This window comes from Macadamia integrifolia, chromosome 9 (genome assembly GCF_013358625.1).
Source record: "Macadamia integrifolia cultivar HAES 741 chromosome 9, SCU_Mint_v3, whole genome shotgun sequence".
NCBI classification, from domain to species: domain Eukaryota; kingdom Viridiplantae; phylum Streptophyta; class Magnoliopsida; order Proteales; family Proteaceae; genus Macadamia; species Macadamia integrifolia.
Window position 1 is genome coordinate 11,439,239 of NC_056565.1, and position 19,050 is coordinate 11,458,288.

The following is a 19,050-nucleotide window of genomic DNA, read 5'->3' on the forward strand; positions in this document are numbered from 1 at the left end:
ACCCACCTGAGTGACCCACCCGAGTGGCCAGAATGTGATTTTTAGGTCCGATCGAGCCCAAATCGGACGTGGGACCTTCTTTCGACGTTCTAAACACGATTTTGACGTCGGATTTCATTAATTTTGATTCTAAAATAGTGAAGTACTAACCCCGCTCAATTTTGTTAGGTTCACCAAAGCCTTCCCGATTCGCTCCGGATCTCACCCGTACCGAGCGGGACTCCTTGTACGCTACAAGTAAGTGGAGAGAGGACGTTTGGCCTTGTTTCAAGGCATTTGTTTGGCATTCATATAACCATATCTAATCTAGTCATGTCATCGTGAAATGTGCTATATAGATTAGTCATTCCACTCATTGATGTGCATATATGCTATGTTTACTTTCAATTACAAATTAAATGAGATGTTATATGTTGAATGTGGACATCATGTTGCATAAAGCATTGATAGATTAGATGCCGTGGTCGGCTTGGAAACGAATGCATTGGTGGCCCGTGGTATGGGACACGGTGGCACTATGCAGTCGTACTACATATAGGAGCATGCGGTATTAGGATTCTCACCATCCCGTGCTACGACCCTTCCCAACAGGGGTTGAGGTGTTGGGTTGCCATTTGGGGGGAAGCAGGGGTCGCGGTTGTCGGACACTGTGGCGGTTAGGCATTACGCCCGGCGAGTCATGTAGGACAGTCGGCAACCCCGGTGGTATTTCAAGAGGGCCAATCGTACTGCTTTTAAATTGCTGGAGTCAGCACTGTCATTTAATTTATTTACATTTCAGTTGAGAGCCGGTGGACGGCATTGTCTTTATTTTTCCGAGTACTCACGGTGGGCCTTCTCCAACAGCCCTATGGGCGTATTGCGGGAGGGAGTTCGCGGCTCGTACCCAGAGTATACGCGCACGGTGGTTGTAGTAGCACTAAAACCAAAGACTTAGTAATGTTGATTAGGTGTATGTGATTTAAAATGACTTGCATGGCATGTAGTGCATATGATGTGTTGTGATGTGTGGACTGTTGTGTGTGGTCCACCTCTCTACTTACTGAGCTAGTGAGCTCATTCCACGTGTACACCCCTTTTTAGATGATTTTGCAGGTCATTCATCTGAGGAGCATGGGGTGGGTTCCACAGTCGAGTTTCCTGGAGAGGACTGGTGGACCCCTGATGAGTTTGAGCACGGCGTAGACTGCGCGTGTGAGAGCTGTGCTGCGGGACAGCAGTTTTGAGGCCGTGTTGAGCTCCACTACCGAGCCGAGCTGTGTACTCTGATGATTTTGATAAATTCCTGTATATACTTGATATTTGAACTTTATTCTTTTGTGTATATATCATGCCTTCGGGCCCAAATGTATATAATTATGGTATCACCAGTTGGGTATCAGGTATATGGGAATTATTTACAGATAAATCTTAGTCTTCCGCTGATCTGATGAATTGATGTTAGTATGTGTATGCTGTGGTGGAATACAGTATCTGATGATCCTGGCAGGTTTGGGTTAACCGGTGTTAACCCGGTCACCGCTCCGGTTCAGGGTGAACGGGGTGTGACAAAACCGATGGGGGATCAGCCCCTGTAAGCTGATATAGGATTGTAATATACCACCACGCTTCTAAACCCAACGTCCACGTAAGGCCACTCTGGATTAGGTAGCCCTTTCTAAGCGGCTCTCACTTTTTTAAACTGTTGTGGGATGATCCCCTATAAGGTGATATGTGATTACAACATACCACCACGTTTCCGAACCAGACGTCCACACGGGCGACTCTGGATTAGGTAATCCTTTCTGAGTGGCTCTCACTCTGCAACAGGGTTTTTCTTGGCGGCAAGTAGCCCTTTCTTAGTGGCTCTCACTTTAATGCCAGTTCGCCTCTTTCGAGCGAGAGTTGGACCGAGGATTAGCTGCTCTGATACCACTAAAATGGTATTGGAAGAACTCAACCTCATAGACAAACTTACAAGGTGAGGGGACTCAAGACATATCAACCGACATCAATTCCCATAGGAAACAGATGTAAGACAAACCCCCATAAGCTGATATGGGATCTTAACATATCACCATGCTTTCAAACCTAACATCCACGGAGGGCCACTTCGAATCAAGTAGCCCTTCCTTAGCAGCTCTCACTCTGCTAAATCGATGTGGAAGGATTAACCCCCATAAGTTGATATGGGATTGTAACATACCACCACGTTTTCGAACTCGATGTCCACACGATTACTTTGGATCAAATAGCCCCGTCTAAGCAGAGTGACCAATCGATAAACTGTAGAGATTAAACATGTTAAATGAGCTATAAACAATAGAGATTATCGATTGGTCACAATTTTATAGCCCATTGAGCATGTTTAAGTGTATGTGCCTTTGATTATAATCCATTCAAGGATCATAAATAGCTCGTTCAAAGCCTCATTACCTTGTGGATCTAGTGCATAGCGCACTGATTGCAACCTTTGCTTGTAGAGCAGGTGCTGAAAGATCTAAGGATTGACTCTTGTCATATGTATTACCCTTCTTTCCTTATCATCCCCCTTTCCTTTTAAGTGTGTGTGAATGAAGTCACATTGGGCAGTTCTTTAGATTGTTAAAAATATATAGATATATTATTCATTACCTTAAGCCTAATCATCGATCGACAAGTTAGCAACAATCTTACCCAAAAAAAAAAAAAAAGACAAGTAAGCGACTGAGCCTTGAATTTTCTTTGATGAACCGGGCCTCAAATTGATGCACACAGACTAGGCAAACCAGGCCTGCCTGCCTGCCCGCCTGCCTGCCCTGTTGCCCTCCTCGTGATTCCGGGAATTTGGACACTGATTTTTGCTTCAGACTCAAGTTGTATGGTGTCAACGTTCCAATCCTTAACAATATGTTGCGCTGTCACTAGAAGAAGAGAAGTGATTTCCATATCCTACTCCTTACTTTTGTCGTTTTCTAAACGAAAACTCTCAACTTTTCAACGACGTACACAGATTAAGAAGAGAAAACAATGTGCGGCGCGAATGGTGGAATCCTGAACGAAACCAGGTTCTCTAACCTCTCTCTCTCTCTCTGTTGTCCCCTGTGCCTCACACCTTGCACCGCAGCCGCTGGTTTAACTTTCTAAATCACAAGTGGTGTGTCCACTGTCTCCAGCGGTCCAGCCTTTCAGTTTTATCAGTGGGCTGTACATGTCGGCGTACGCGTCTGTGCCTCCTTAAGAAACGTTTTTTAAAGAAGGAAGAACTCCAAAATCCATATCATATTAATATCAAACAACAACGTACAACCACAGAGAAGCTAGAAGCTAGAAGAAGAAGAAGAAAGAGATGTGCAGGTCGACTGAGGATCCTCGATTCTATCAGAGTAGCTGGAGGAGTAGGAGACGGGATCGGCTCAATATCAGAGCCTTTTTTCTCAGATTTTCCATCAATTCATTTCCACCAGACAAGGCTCGAAAGGAAAATTCGCTTCCCGGTTCCCTGACTCTCCACTATCTCCCTCGCATCAGCGGCAGCCCACTTGATATCAACGGTGTCCCTATCCCTTCGGACTCCCCTGCATTCGTCACACTTCACCGGGTCACCTCCTACTCTCCATTCGGGGATTCCACGAAAGAGGTCGTCTTCGCCAGCAGAGAACGAGTCCAAGGGAGCGAAGGAGTCCGATTCGAAGTGTACTGGGGGGAGGAGAAGGTCCTCAAGGGTGTGTTCAGGAGGAAAGACTATGACGACGACGATTTCATCAACTTCATCGGGGAGTGGAAGGTGGACTGCAGATGCGCCCTCGACAGCCACGTAGGCCTAGGCCTCCTCGATGTTTCCCACGCAGAGGTGTGCATCGAAATCGAGGGTGATGATGATCACAGAGTAATGAGTGACAAGGTGGAGATGACTGCTAGAAGGAACAAGACGAAGAAGAAGAAGAGCAGCGGGTTTATTGGGCTAGAGGAGATACCTGAACAGAGGGAGGTGGAAGACGATAGCGACTCAGTACCCGACGGTGATTCTTCCTCCTCCTCCTGCTGTTGTTGCGGCGGCGGCGGCGACGGCGGAGGCGGAGGCGGAGGCGTAGGCGTAGACTTAGAATTTAAGGTGCGATCGGAGAAAGGTGGAGGAGATGGTGAGGTGAGTGGAGATGAAGAAAAACGAGGGCTAGAACTGGAGATTGAGGGAGTTAGATGGGCCGTGGATGTGGGGATATGGGTGATGTGTTTGGGGGTAGGGTATCTGCTTTCCAGAGCTTCTTCAAATAGCCTTCGACGACGGAGACGTTCCTTCTTGTTTTAAGGATCCGCGATTCCCCGCACCTATTGTTCACGATTCATGCCCGAGCCGCATATGGAACCTGAACCTGGGCTCCTTTCATTTTCTAGATATCTTGTATTGTAGAATAGTACAATGGAGTCCATGGATTTTTAGTTGTGAACCATTAACCACTAACCACTAACCACTAACCACTAACCAAATCCGATTTTAAGCGAACCGAAAAAATAAAAGCATAACTTCTCTTTTCGACCATTTGCTACCTGAGTTCTGTCTTCAATTACTAATTAGTTACAGAATATGGTATACAGGAACTTAGAGGTTAAGAGTATTGTTAAAGGGGTGGTCTACTTGGGAATCCCCATTACTCTTTTTAGGATCTAATCCTTAGGATTTTGTAATAAATAGGGTAAGAACTAAGCTTAATATTTGGAAAATTCCTCTTTCTCAAACAGGATGACCATTTTAAAGTGTGTTTTTAACTCTGTACCAATCATATTGGATATCATGTTTTTGGTTTCCTAAATCTGTTTTGTCAAAATTTGGATTCTATTATCTCTCATTTGGAAAAGATCTTTGGGTAATTCTACAAAGTGGGTCTTTGATTTCTTGGAATTTCGTGTGAAGATTGGTGGCCTTTGTCAACTTACAAGCAGAATTCAGAATCAGGTTTTGCTCCTTAAATTGGAATGGCATTTATTAACTAATCCTTTAGCTATATATATATTTTGTGAGAACCAAGTTGTTTGACCCACCACAGATGGAAAGTTGTTGATGATGCTAACATTCAGGTGTGGAAAAACTCATGGATTCCGTTCCTCCCTAATTACTCTTCCATTGGGGATTACTCTGTTTCTATTCAACCTGTGTGTCATCCTTTTATCACTAGAAGTAAGTGATTAATAATCAATGGTGAATGTGATTTCCCTCTTATCCGATCTTTGTTCCCTGTTGAGATTGATAGGGTTACTGTTTTTCTTCTTTGCACCTAAATATTTACAACATAATATTCTGTCTCCACAAGTCACCTCTAATCGGAAGATTTGGGTTCCAGAACCTCAAGAAGTCAAAGACACAACTCAAGTCTAAGCTTTTCTTGTGTTAAATTTTAGCTGATAGTTGTATGGCTAGAGATAAGGTGGCTAAGTTTTTCTCTGTTGATCATAGTGTGTATTCGGTCATACAGAATAGGAGACGGCCTATCATATCTTCCTCTCTTATGACTTTTTTTTTTTGCTTTTTTAGACTACCTATTAGGGTCTATGGGCCAACTAAGGTGACAGCTCAAAAGCTATTTCAAGAGGTTTGCAGTACGAGAATGTAGAAAGCAAGGTCAACAATATTCTTTTGCATCTTTTTAGTTAGCGTTGGGAGTGTACCACCACCAGCTTGACCAGACTTGAAATAGGCCTAATAGGTACTCCTAGTTTAAAGTTACCATGACGTTGACTTTCAACTATGCCATCACGAGAGTGTTTCCATCCCTTACCTCTCCGATTGTTGATTAGGGCAAGCCTAGCTTTGCTCCCTTTAACAAGGAAAAAACCATCAGAGCCCTTGGAAAAGAAAAGGGAAGCAGCAAACGTGCTAGATGGAAGCCTGTTGTCGCAAGACGTCCTCTCTTATGATTCTACTAAGGGTCTTTGGGCAGGAACATTGGGGTGTGTGCTGAAATCCTTTATTCTACTTAGATTGTGAACCCTTGAGCTTTACCCTGGGAGAATAGTATGACCATTGCTAAGTATCAAAATGAAAACAAAGTTCCCAAAAAGTAATTAATTTTACATTGTTATCCCCAATCAAGTGCTAAGTTTGAAAAATATTATATTCTTGTGTCTAATATTTTCAAAACATTATTTTGTCAATTGATTAAATCTGTTTTGGCTGAAAATTGGTAGATGAGCAAGAAACTTTTAATTTGTTTTACCACGTGACTAATATGTGAGGGGTAGTTTTTGATGATTGGATCATTATTGAAGAGTCATTTTATGAGGAAAGAAAATATATAGTCCACAAAATCCGAGGTGGAAGAGAGCATAATAAGAATCTACACATTAACCCCGTGGGTTATTGGGTTCCCCCACTCCCACACCCCAAAAGAAATTTATTCTATTTTCTCTTGTTTGACTAGTAATCTAATGGATCTATTCTTGTTGGTTTGGTTTGATTTGGTTTGAATTTGATCGATTTTAGTGCGATTAGGTTCACAAAACCACATTCCAAAGGCGAACCAATAAAAGCTTCGTATGGGTTCGGAGTCTTCGGACGAGGGTTTGACACCCCTAAATTATACTGAACTATCAGATCATCGACGCCCGAATCCGAAGAGGGGAAGGAAATAGGCCCCGTGGGGTTAGAAACGTGTGATTTTGTGAGACTCACCCACATAACACTTTGAGGTTCAGGTGCGAGAGACGACCGAGGAAAGGAAGCGGAGCAGCAGAAGGAAGAGGAATGTCCCGTTATTAATCTCACCGCATCATAACTGTAAAGTTTTCCATGGCCATCTTTTCTATCTGGAACCCAATGTTTTAGTTTGAATCGTATCTATTGCAATTCATATTGAAACTGATAGAACCTTCTTTCTTTTATACAATTCGAGTTCCTTTTCTGGTTAACAATTTTCGATTTTCTTATTTTTTTCACCTCAATTGATGTTATATTTCTAAATTAAAGCTAGGATTACTCAGTGTTCTTCCTTCTCCCTTACTTGTCCGCCAAAAAAATTTTTTTTTTGGGCAAGACGGGTGTTTCACTGTTTCGCGTGTTTGCAAGTTAGGGTTTTTATTTTTGGGGCGGTGGGCATGGGGGGAGGGGGTTGGGGTCCTCATCGTTCAGATGTTTCAGGGTGGATGGTTATACGTGGATTTAGTTTTGAACTGGTCTGTTGTTAGTATGCCATGGTTTCTTCTTCATCCGTGAAAGAACTCACATAACTGTCCAGGTTGTTTACAAGGCTTTATCTTGATATCTTCATAACTATATCTGAATAAAATCGTGCATTCATGTTTATTGCCTCTTCTAGGCAGTGACTGGAAGGAAAATGATTGCTATTTGTCAATCGGGTGGTGAGTTTGTGACCGAGAAAGATGGTTCCTTGTCATACACAGGGGGAGATGCCCATGCTATTGATATTGGTCAGGAAACACGGTTTAACGAATTCAAATTGGAGATAGCTGAAATGTGGAGCTGTAGCATTGATTCCATGACGATCAAGTACTTCCTCCCAGGAAACAGGAAAACTCTCATTACTGTCTCCAATGACAAAGACCTGAAGCGCATGATTAATTTTCATGGGGACTCTGTCACGGTGGATGTCTACATCCTGACTGGAGATACTGTTGCCCGTGATGTCTCGAACATGCCTGCCAGTAGGTAGTTGTTCTTGGATCTGCCCTAGGTTTTACCCCTTGATTGTGGCTTTACAGAACTCTCATGGGTACCATGATCATGCAGGTCAAGCAGGACCACCTTCTCTGAAGCAGTGGTTCTGGAAGATGCTCCTGAAGATGCCCCCATGGATATCGTTGTTGATGCCCCACATATGACCTCCGCATATGCACCAAATGATAATGCCACTGCTGTCGATGCCCCTATTGGAATACCTGTTGTTACTTCTCCTGCTACTCTCCTTTCTAGCTATAAAGATGGGAAGAATCATAAAGCTCCAAAATCATGGGAAGATGCTATAACTGGTGTGGACCAGAGATTTAATAATGTTCAAGAATTTCGTGATGCCTTGCATAAATATTCCATTGCTCATGGGTTTGCCTACAGATTTAAGAAAAATGATCCTCATCGTGTAACTGTCACTTGCAAATCAGAAGGTTGTCCATGGCGGATTCATGCATCAAGGCTGTCAACAACCCAGTTATTTTGTATTAAGAGAATGACCCCAACACACACATGCGAAGGAGGGGTTGTGACTGCTGGATATCGGGCAACAAGAAGTTGGGTGGCAAGTATCATAAAGGAGAAGCTGAAAGAATCCCCAAATTACAAGCCAAAGGACATCGCCGATGACATTCGAAAAGAATACGGGATTCAACTCAATTATTCTCAGGCGTGGCGTGGAAAGGAGATTGCAAAGGAACAGCTTCAGGGTTCATACAAGGATGCTTACAATCAGTTGCCATTCTTCTGTGAGAAGATAAAGGAGACAAATCCTGGTAGTTTTGCTACATTCACAACCAAGGAGGACTCAAGCTTTCATCGTCTCTTTGTTTCATTCCATGCCTCTTTGTCTGGTTTCCAACAGGGATGCCGCCCTCTCCTTTTCCTTGACAGCACACCTTTGAATTCAAAATACCAAGGGACTTTGTTGGCCGCAACAGCAATGGATGGAAATGATGGTGTTTTTCCAGTTGCCTTTGCTGTTGTAGATGTTGAGACTGATGATAATTGGCGTTGGTTCCTACTAGAATTAAAGTCGGCTGTTTCAATATCTCGATCTATAACATTTGTAGCAGATAGACAGAAAGGGTTAAGGGAATCTTTGGCTGAGATATTTGAGAATGCATACCATGGTTATTGTCTTCGTTACCTTGCTGAGAAATTTAAAAGGGAGTTAAAGGGGCAGTTTTCTCACGAAGTGATGCGTCTCATGGTTGCAGATTTTTATGCTGCTGCTTATGCGCCTAGACTCGAAGGATTTCAGAAATGCTCTGAAAGCATCAAAAGTATTTCATTGGAAGCTTACAATTGGATTATACAAAGTGAGCCTGAACATTGGGCGAATGCATTTTTTGGTGGTGCGCGGTATAACCATATGACAGCAAACTTTGGAGAAATGTTCTACAGCTGGGTTTCAGAGGCAAACGATTTACCAATAACACAGATGGTGGATGTGATACGTGGTAAGATGATGGAGTTGATCTACACACGTAGAGTGGAATCCAATCAATGGCTGACAAGGTTAACTCCATCAATGGAGGAAAAGCTACAAAAAGAGGCACTAAAAGCACATTCCCTTGAAGTGATTTTCTCACCTGGTAGCACATTTGAAGTTCGTGGTGATTCAGTAGAAGTTGTTGATATTGATCATTGGGACTGTAGTTGCAAAGGATGGCAAATTACAGGTTTGCCATGCTTCCATGCTATTGCTGTTTTTGAATATATTGGTCGGAACTCGTATGATTATTGCTCTCGATATTTCACAACTGAAAGTTACCGACAAACTTATTCAGAGTCTATACACCCAGTTCCAAATGTAGACAGGCTCACACTGAAAGAATCAACTCATATGACTGTGACAGTAACACCTCCTCCCACTCGTCGTCCTCCAGGTCGACCAAAGAACAAGCAGACCGGATTACAGGTGGTAGGTAAACGACAACTCCAGTGTAGTAAATGCAAGGGTATTGGGCATAACAAAACTACATGCAAGGAGTTCTCGTAGGACTGCTGGGACTTCGTAAGTATTTGTACTGTTAGGACGCTGTTGTCCATCTGTGTTATCTTTGTGCATAGCAATCATCATATTACATGACAGAGACCAGTGAGAATGTGAGGTAACTTATTCTGTACTTCTTTAAGGGATTGTACAAGCATATTAATATCTGCTGACTTCTGTACTTGCAATCCAAGGTATCTACAGTTGTCTGTTACATGTTCATCATCGCCAGCATCATTGCTAAATGCTAATGCCATGCAAAAGCAGGCTTCTCAGTATAGATTAATAGGTTTCTTGTTTGCTAAGTATGGGGTTGTGAGATTACCCTGAAAGCATTATGACTTCCAGCCTTGTTATTGGCTTTACATTAACTTTTTCCTGATGGTGGATTATAATTTTGGGGTATTGGGTTTAGCCATGTAGGGTCATTCATCTAATAAAAAATGGAGGCCTTTTTCTACCATGGCTTCAAGGTGGAAATTCTGGTTCCACTTCAGATCCCGAAACGGATCAACTATTTACTTTGAATGTTGCAAAGTCAATGAGTTTGCCCAGAAAATTAAAGCCTTTCGTTAGGAAGTAGTGCATGGAAAGGTTTGTTTCCGAGTTGGTAATCTCCTTTGAATGCCAACAGGGAACTTGTAAATCATCTCTTATATCCACTGCACTCACTTTCATTTATGATCTGTATTTATGGAGACATCAATCTGGACCTATTGTGTATTTGGTGCATATAGATGTCTCCCAGAGGCATTTATGGATCTATGAGGTTGAAGACTCTCTCTATCCTCCCACAAGAAGTATCCAATTTTTGTGGAGACATCTATCTGGACCTACCTGGTGCTTGGTGCGGATTGAGAGGACCCCTACTATTTGAAGGTTCCCTGAACTCCAGAGAGAGTATCCTTAACTAGATCTGTAATATGCCACACTGGCTGATGTCTTCATTTTTATAGGTATCTTACACTTATCACCCATTAAGGGTAGCCTAGATGAGGAGGTGATGCAGATAAATCACCTAAATGCACTTTTTTATTTAGAATAAACTGTGGGTAGGGTTCTGTATGTGTGGGCCTTTGATTCCATGTATTTTCATTGTAATAGGTTACATTAGTGGACCTTTAATAGGGTGTAGAGGCTACACATATGGCATTAGTTTGTTAAATGTCTTTATTTCTTTATTTTAATTGTTATTAAGTGTTTTAATTGATTAGGATTCTATAAGTTCAATCCTGTTTTGAGTCAGTTTCCTAATCAGTTTACGTTACCTTATCAGTTTCCAACCACCTTACGGAATGTAGCCCAGGTGTTTTTTCTTATTGTTATTCTTCTTCCTCCGCCTCCTCCTCCTCCTCCATTAACCATGTAAGTGTTCTAAATTTTTTTGCAATCCCTATTCTGATTTGGAATTCATATGCAAGACTTTTTTCGGGGTGAATTCGAGTTTGGAGAATCTAGCCGTTAGATTACCTTCATCATTTGATAGGTTATTTAGTTATTATATGCACCCTAAAGGAAGAACTCGATAAGGTTTCAGGTCTGATCTGGAGATGTTCTCCCTATTTTACCTTTATTTCTTAAGTTGATTTCTGTTCTCTGAATAGTGCATTGATTTACTGGTTTTATTAATAATCTGTTTCTGCTGAGCTTCATGGTCTATGTTCCTAATTCATTGATCTATATGTATTCCTATTTTCTGATTTCTGTTGAGTGGTAAATTTACAGTTATACCCCTCTAGTCCAACTAGGACTACAATTGACTTGTATTCTCAGATCCAGCCTTGGATTGAGTTGCGATTTTCAGCAACTATTCCACTCCTGGTTTACTGACCTCGGTTTGAGTTGAACTCAAATTGAGTTTCAGTTTTTTCTGATCTACTTACTGATTTTGAGTTATATTAGTTCTCCTAATTCTGGTTGCATATTCTATGTTTTGTTGCAAGGGAAATTTAAAGGGAAATGGAGTGAATTTCAAACTTAGAAAGGAAATTTGTGTAAACATTACCCAATGTGATTGTATGGGTATTCTTCTTCATGCAATAACACTCACCAGGCTTGGGGTCAGAGTGTCGGACTCTACTATCCATTGTGAAACGTGAACTGAGCTTCCACCATGAGAAGAAAGTGGAAGGCCATCAATCAGGAGCTTTAGTTAGGAGTTGGAACTTAATTAGGAACATGAAAAACATATCCATTGCAGGATTGGCTTCTCAAAAATGTTAGGTTGCAGGATTATGGTCAAGATGGGTTGTGAAATGCGAAGAGTAGAGTGTTTTAAATGGTTTTGAATCTTTAGAATGATCTCATTCCTCAGTCAATCCATCCCAATCTTTTAGTTCTTCGTCACAGCAGCCCATGTTTCTTACGTTCATTGAAAAATTTCGCAAGATTTATTAGGAAACGAGTTTGAAGAAGCCATTCCATGCAGTGCAGTGGTGATTGACTAAACCTATGTCAAGTAAGAGTTTGGTAGGGTTTCCTACTTTTATGGGCATTATTATCAATCTGAAAGGGCTTCTCCACCTCCACTTTATGCAGACGAAATATGGTCGGTAAGAGTCACTGCTTGCGTGACTCATCAATAAGATCCATCACTGAAATTGGGATGAGGCCGCTGGAGGCAAACTAATTGCATCAAGAAGGATCGATGAAATTTATGAGGAAATTTAGTGAAATGCGTGATGGAGATGGAGACACTTTTAAAGCTCCATATGATTGTAAGGGAAATTAAAGGAAATGGAAAGTTGAATTTTTAAATGAAAAAAAGAAAAATTGTAATTATTATTGCATGTAATTAAATAAGAAGAAATTACTCTCCCCTCCAAAGTATTACATAACCTTCCCCTACGAAGTTTGAAATTACACCCCTGTTAAGTGTATTACATTTTTTTCATAAATCTTAAAATATCCTTAGTCTATAGGAGATGACGAATTTACCCCCAACTTATTATTGATGGAGGGTTTACACTCCAAACTTCTACTCTTCATTCTTCCATGGTTACATTTTTTTCATAAACCCCAAAATATCCTTAGTCTATAGGAGATGACGAATTTGCCCCCAACTTATTATCGATGGAGGGTATATACTATAAACTTCTACTCTTCATTCCTCCATGGTTTCTTAACTCTGAAATCGAAGATTTTGACAATCGGAGGTGGTTCATCTCGTTGGAAGATATTACATCTCGTTGAACATCGGATTTGTTAATCGATGAAGAGCTCTCCACCTGCGGCATATTCCATGATGATGGTGAGATGGGTCGGTGTCAAGACAACCTGGGAAATCAAAAACCCTAAGTACAGCAACTGAAGGTAACATGCGAAGAGATTTTGAACATGGTAACGAAAAAAAAATGAAAACTTGCCTTCTTGAATCGAATTATGTTCGGGTGTCGAAGCGATCTGTGGTTTATGATCTCTCTCGCCACATTCTCGTCGATCTGTCAGAACAGAAAGAACATTGAATTGAAACAGAGTTCAATCGATAAACAACAAATTCGACCTGGAATTGAAATTACTACTACAGACTCGAAACAAAAAAATAAAAAATCAGGACCATTTCCATCGAATAATTTCGAAATTTTACAAACCTTGTATCCACGCTCGATGTATTTCATGGCGACAAGCTCTCTGGTTTCCTTGTTCCTCATAAGCCTCGCCACACCAAAATTCCCAGACCCAATATCTCTCATAAGCTCGTACTTATCCATCTTTTCCCTCTCCTCTTAATTCCTCAAACTTCTGTTAACCCACCAATCAAGATCTTCAATTCAGCAGCTACTTTCAAGTTTCAGCCACTCTTCATGCTTCCTTTCACAATTCCAAAGCTCAGAAACAGGAGAGACTAACAGAGAAGAATCGAAGACGAAACCGAAGTCGACAGTTGGGGTATTTAAAGGAGGACACGTGAGACAACCATTAGAAAAACGAAAAAAAAAATTGGGTTTTTAAGATCCCATCTCTAGCTTGCATCCAATGGGTTTTCCATTAATTATTTTTTGTTGTTCTGAGTTCCGATCTCCAAAATCGCCGTTATGCAAGGAGAATAAAAGAGAGACAAAACGCGGATTCTTGACCTTCTGAACCTTAATTCATTTGGTTCGAGGAGCTCTTCTGGATAAAAGCTGGAACCTTTGTATCAATGGAAACTGGAAAGTGAAAGAATGTGCAAAGGAAGAAAGGAATTGATGAAGAGGAAGTAGAACAACGTGAAGGAGCTTCATTTGGATTTCTGCCGCAGACGAGATAATTACGACATTAGAGAAGAAACCACTTCTGATGAGCATAAACCCTTTGAATTGCCAGAATTTCTATTCACCAACGAATCACTAACCCATTTAGACCTCAGCCACTTTGTTCTTATCTGTGGGTAAATGAGTCGTTTAACATGAAATTATAATAGAGTTACCAGCATAGGATGTGATTGGAATTTTAAACTTCACAGGGGGTCTAAGTGTAATACTTGAAACATACAGGGGAGGGAAGTGTAACTTCCTCATTAAATAATGATTACAAAAGTTTTTTTTTTTAATTTGAAAATAGGAAGAGGGATAGGTATGCTAACACAGTACCTAGGAATTAAGTATGCTAGCGAATAGTGGCCGTCAGATGAAAGATAAAAGATCTCATCCGTTTGTAATTTTTGTCGTACAAAACTTACTCAATACTGCCACTCCACGGTCTTCCTTCCCCTTTTCCTCACCAGCTCCGAATCTGGCAGCGCTACACTCTTTTTTTTTTTTTTTGGTTTTTTCTGTTACTCCCTCTCTCCCCCGACTAGATTGAACTCAGTTCTCTTCTTCTTCTTCCTCTTCTTCTTCTTCTTCTTCTTCTTCTTTTTCTGGTTTTCGCTGTTCCTCTTTCTCTCCCCCTCCCTCTGAGCTTTCTTCAACCACGGCAGCGGCAGTGGCAGCGGCAACGGCTGCGGTTCCTCTCTCTCTCTCCCTCCCTCTAAGCTTTCTTCGACCTCGGCAGTTGCCACGGCTGCGGCAAATCCCCTTTCCTTTGGCCCTTTGGTGAGAGAAGCGAAAGAGAGAGAGAGAAAGTGCACCGAACAAGTCGGCAGCGGCAGCGTTTGGTGTGAGTTTCAGCACCGAACAGGCCTAGGTTGAGCTCAGTTCTCTTCTTCTTCTTCTTCTTTCTGTTTTTTGTTGTTCCTCTCTCTCTCCCCCTCCCTCTGAGCTTTCTTCGACCTCGGCAGCGGCTACGGTCCATCAATAGTGGCGATGCCAACTACTTTGCTTTCTCCGACTAGATCCGATGAATGAATTATTTTTTCCGACGAGGAGAGAGGAGAGAGAGAGAGAGAGAGAGAGAGAGAGAGTAAAGGTGTTGCAACCGTGCATTGAAAACTTGTTTATCTTCTTTCCATCCAACAGTTCAATTCATGTTGATCAAATCCTACGGTCAAAATGCCGCTAACATTCCTAATTCCTAGGTACTACGCTAGCATACCTATCATTTTCCCTTGAAAGTATCACTTTCCTTTCCCTTTAAATTTTCTTTACAATCAAACATAACCAAAATATTTATGAAAGGAAAAGTGTAATTGATTAAAGGGAGAGGGATAGGTATGCCGCCGGTATCAAGTATAGCACCAATAGGAACACATGATGGAGTATCATTCAGGAAGGATATGAGGGTCATTTTAGAAAAAAGGAAGTGAGAGATAGACACAATGGGTGCTAGTATACTTGATATCGACGGCATACCCAACCTTTTCCCTTGATTAAAATTATGATTTTGATTATCTTTATCTTTTTAGCAATAATGTGGAAAGAGGTGAATCCAATGCATTGTGCATTGGTTGCAGGCTTTGCTCGTATAACAGGCGTCAGGTTTGTGGTGAAGAAGAAGTCATGAAAATGATTGTGATTTTGTTCCTATTGGGCCTAAATTTAATTGATGAATAGTTGGGCTTCCCCGTGAACTTCAAATCAAATTTGCCTAGAAAGTAATGCCCCCACCGACATGTACAACAAGTTGGGGGCGAAACCACTCGTTACTTTGGTTGGGCAAGTGGGATTACGCTACAGAAAGTTCAAACTGAAAGAACAATTAAGTCACGTTAAACAAAATTTGTTGGAAAAAGAATACTTAAACCACGGGTCAAATGGTTCTTTTGTGTTTTTGGGTGGGGGGAGGGTGGTGGTGAGGTGTTTGATATGTTTGATAAGTTGAATCATGTTCTTTGAACATTTACAGCAGATGATTAACATGATAATATCTAAATTTTTAAATTGCGATGAACTGGTGATGACGATGATGAGGATGATTTATTCATTTTAACGTGTAACATTATTATTATTATGATAGGTATGTGTAACATTATTAGCTCAAGTTTTATAAGTATTATACATTTGGATTAACAACGTGATTTGGATACCCTATTGCGAATAATCTCACTTCAGCTAATTCAGAGATGACTTTTTCCATGACTTCATATACAAGTTAGACCTTTCAACCAAAAAAAAAATAAAAATTGAAAGGGCAAGGGTTAGGCATGCTAGCGTCTTACTTAGGAATTAGGTATATTAGCAACCGGTGGATTATGTCAGATTGATTTAAGTGGTTGGATTCATGTTTATTACTTTTAACCTTAAATACATCAAGAGCGAGAAATACTCTGACAAATATAGTACGGTTTTTTTGGACAGTCAGAATACAGTCACTTTCATTGTTTCATGGTCTCTACTCCGGCGATGAGTATACTGTTTGCTAGCCGGATTTCCGACACTGTCCTCTGTTTCACTGTCGAAGAAGTCCTATATCGAAATATTTCTGATCATCCCTCAGTGGTCAGAATTTCACTTCTTAAGCTCCACATGCTACATGGTGTGCCAGGTTGGCTCCACCACTTTCATCAGCCAGAAAGAACCATGCGAGATATGAATTAGCCGAAAAATCGATTTCTATTTCATCAAGGAATCTGAGAGTGATGAAACCATTGTCGTACTATGACGGTAAGGGGTGCTCCAACAATAGACCATAGTTGTCGAAGACGATGACCGCAGGTGTATTGCTAGACGTGTGACGACAAACATTGTTCTAGTACTTGAAATCAGGGTTGAGAAAGGCAAAACCTCTACCATGGAAGAAGACGATTGATAGGGAGGACGGGTGGGGATGAAGAGGCGAAACTTGAGGTTTCAGATCTTATAGTTAGAACGATGGAGGTACTGGTAGAATATCATATGCTATTAGCACCTGATGAATCAGGCTTGATGAGAGAGATTGTCCATTACAGGGAAGTAAGGCCTTGCCTACCTAAGATTATTGTCTCTGCTTTCCATGTCTTCGACGAAGTCGAAATCTATGACAACGAAGGGTGGTGAGTTGGAAGGATCACCAGTGTACAGGGCTCCAAGTACTCTGTTTATTTCTCAAGTTCTCAAGATGAGATTAAATGCCATTTTTTTTTTTTTTTTTCCACTGAGGGTTCACTGGAATTGGAGAATGGAAATTGGGTTCCTTCTCATTCCCACCATTGAAAGGTTATTGTCTTTTCTTGAATCTACTTGATCTCTTTTGGAAGAAGTTTCTTTCTTTGCCTTTTCTCTCTCCCTTGTTTATTATCGTGAAACTGGGTCTCTTTGCCCCTTTTATTCTTTTGTTACTTGGAATGGTAGATGATAATCTGCTAACTCTCATGAGTTAATCTGTTGATGTAATATGATTCCTAATGCAGGTGCTTGCTGTTCTTTCTTTTTATTGAACCATATAGCGTAGAGAACTACAAAATCTTTACATGTTGTGCTCTCATTATATCCTGCAACCCATTACATGACTTGATGTATGATACATGTTTAACATGGTTCTGAAACTCTTAGGTTTTGAAACGATCATATACTTCTTCTTTGTGTTTTGACATTGCAGCTAATCTGAAACCCTCTTCACTACATTGAAATCGTCAGCAATTCCGATCTCGTATAATTCCGTGCAATACCACCTTCAGGCGGTGACACGTGTATTGATATCAATACAATGGTCCAAATCTGATTTAAATGCATTTTCACTGATTTAATGTTTTATTAGTTGTACCAGATTTGGGTCATTATATTGGTATCAATATACGTGTCACCGCCTGAAGGTGGTATTACACGAAATTGTACGAGATCGGAATTGCAGACGATTTTTATCCCATCTTCTTTATGTTTTGATTATGATTATATTCTCTCTCATATCAATTTGTCGAACAATTGGTAGTGGGATTTAACGGTACAGGACGGAAGGCAAAATAGCAGAGAGAGAGAGAGAGAGAGAGAGAGAGAGTTATTCTCTATACTTGCAGGTGTATTTTGGCAGATTAGATGTCAGGTATTTATATTATATATGCTTCTTTGTATATTTTATCAATGGTGTAGATTTACATCTTCTAATCCAACGGTCAAGGCATGCTAGCATGAGCATGCCTGTCCTTTTTCCAAAAAAAATATACAAGTTAGACTAATTCCGTGAGTCCATATTGATCTCACAACTATATAGATTGGATCATACCGGATTGAATGAGAATCATTCAATTTTCACTGAAAACATTGAAAAACACTAAACACTTCATGTGAGTGGCCCAAGGTGTGCGTAATGGGAGTCGAACTCAAGACATCTGAGTTTATGTCTCATATCAAGTTCGTTGCTCACCAACTATACTATTGTCTTAGGTTATATATAAGTTAGACCTCTCCACGTAATAGCTTAGTTTATGAATTCAACATTTCAACAGACTCCCACTTGTTAGATAAGAGTGCTCGAATGGTATTTTGTCTCTGGATCATTATGTTTGAGAGGATCACTTGAAATTAATCAATTAAAACTGTCATTTTTGGAGAGTAGTACCACACTACCACCATCTAAGACAAAGAAGGTGGGGATAACTCAAAATCACGCTCTATTGGGTCTTGGATGTTTTTTGGGCGGTTTAAATGCGATCCCACGCTCTATTGGGTCTTGGATTTTTTTGGGCGGTTTAAATGCCATCCCCTCCCCCCCCCGCCCCCCCCCCCACCCCCGGCCGCCCCCGAGGCCCTCCCTTTCTAATTATCCTCTTCCGCAATGAAATATCTAGAGAGAGAGAGTCATATCAAGGGAAAAAAAACCTAGAGAGGGAGCGAGGGAGAGAGGTCATTACTGGATAAGTGGTGTAAAATATTCTGAGAGGATGCAGTGTACCGTGTACGTGGTCCATTTTTTTGCATGGCCATGGACCCAGTCTGAAGCCTGAACTAATTAGTAGTTAATGAGACTATTATCCGAAGATAGGGATTATAATTATACATTTATGAGGAAAATTAAGTTTCATTTAACAGTTGTGGTTCACACTGGTGAATCAATGAAGTACAATTATAAATTACTCATATAATTGTTTTTTCGTTTACCAAAAAATATAATTGTTTTTTCTTTTACCGAAAAATATAATTGT

General features: G+C 40.9%; 3 protein-coding genes across 7 annotated transcripts; 2 read left to right on the forward strand and 1 right to left on the reverse strand.

Annotated features, from left to right (window-relative positions):
• Positions 1-3,132: 3,132 nt before the first annotated feature.
• Positions 3,133-4,406, forward strand: LOC122089207. Its single transcript, XM_042658762.1, has one exon. The coding sequence runs from the start codon at positions 3,308-3,310 to the stop codon at positions 4,265-4,267; it is 960 nt and encodes a 319-aa protein (XP_042514696.1). The 5' UTR covers positions 3,133-3,307; the 3' UTR covers positions 4,268-4,406.
• Positions 4,407-6,522: 2,116 nt separating this feature from the next.
• Positions 6,523-9,849, forward strand: LOC122089206. 4 transcript variants are annotated; one of them, XM_042658759.1, is made up of 3 exons: positions 6,523-6,730; positions 7,273-7,618; positions 7,700-9,849. In XM_042658759.1, exons 2-3 carry the CDS (start codon positions 7,287-7,289, stop codon positions 9,639-9,641), a joined length of 2,274 nt encoding a protein of 757 aa, XP_042514693.1. In that variant the 5' UTR covers positions 6,523-6,730; positions 7,273-7,286; the 3' UTR covers positions 9,642-9,849. The 4 variants fall into 4 exon arrangements, with proteins under 4 accessions (XP_042514693.1, XP_042514691.1, XP_042514694.1 ...); XM_042658757.1 differs by having other exon boundaries at positions 6,524-6,730; positions 7,269-7,618; XM_042658760.1 differs by having other exon boundaries at positions 6,525-6,730; positions 7,354-7,618.
• Positions 9,850-12,379: 2,530 nt separating this feature from the next.
• On the reverse strand, positions 12,380-13,976 carry LOC122089901 (serine/threonine-protein kinase SAPK6-like). 2 transcript variants are annotated; one of them, XM_042659665.1, is made up of 3 exons: positions 13,226-13,976; positions 13,001-13,075; positions 12,380-12,862 (listed from the first exon to the last, which is right to left on the reverse strand). In XM_042659665.1, exons 1-3 carry the CDS (start codon positions 13,343-13,345, stop codon positions 12,722-12,724), a joined length of 336 nt encoding a protein of 111 aa, XP_042515599.1. In that variant the 5' UTR covers positions 13,346-13,976; the 3' UTR covers positions 12,380-12,721. The 2 variants fall into 2 exon arrangements, with proteins under 2 accessions (XP_042515599.1, XP_042515600.1); XM_042659666.1 differs by having other exon boundaries at positions 12,380-12,911; positions 13,226-13,964.
• Positions 13,977-19,050: the final 5,074 nt, after the last annotated feature.

Excerpts from the sequence above, each read along its gene's own strand:
- LOC122089207 (XM_042658762.1), top strand. The coding sequence starts at position 3,308 with ATGTGCAGGTCGACTGAGGATCCTCGATTCTATCAGAGTAGCTGGAGG.
- LOC122089901 (XM_042659665.1), bottom strand. The coding sequence starts at position 13,345 with ATGGATAAGTACGAGCTTATGAGAGATATTGGGTCTGGGAATTTTGGT. Across the intron at positions 13,076-13,225 it reads ACATCGAGCGTGGATACAAG|ATCGACGAGAATGTGGCGAG; the intron begins GTTTGTAAAATT and ends CTGTTCTGACAG. Across the intron at positions 12,863-13,000 it reads ACATAATTCGATTCAAGAAG|GTGGAGAGCTCTTCATCGAT; the intron begins GCAAGTTTTCAT and ends AATATGCCGCAG.
- LOC122089206 (XM_042658759.1), top strand. The coding sequence starts at position 7,287 with ATGATTGCTATTTGTCAATCGGGTGGTGAGTTTGTGACCGAGAAAGAT. Across the intron at positions 7,619-7,699 it reads TCGAACATGCCTGCCAGTAG|GTCAAGCAGGACCACCTTCT; the intron begins GTAGTTGTTCTT and ends ATGATCATGCAG.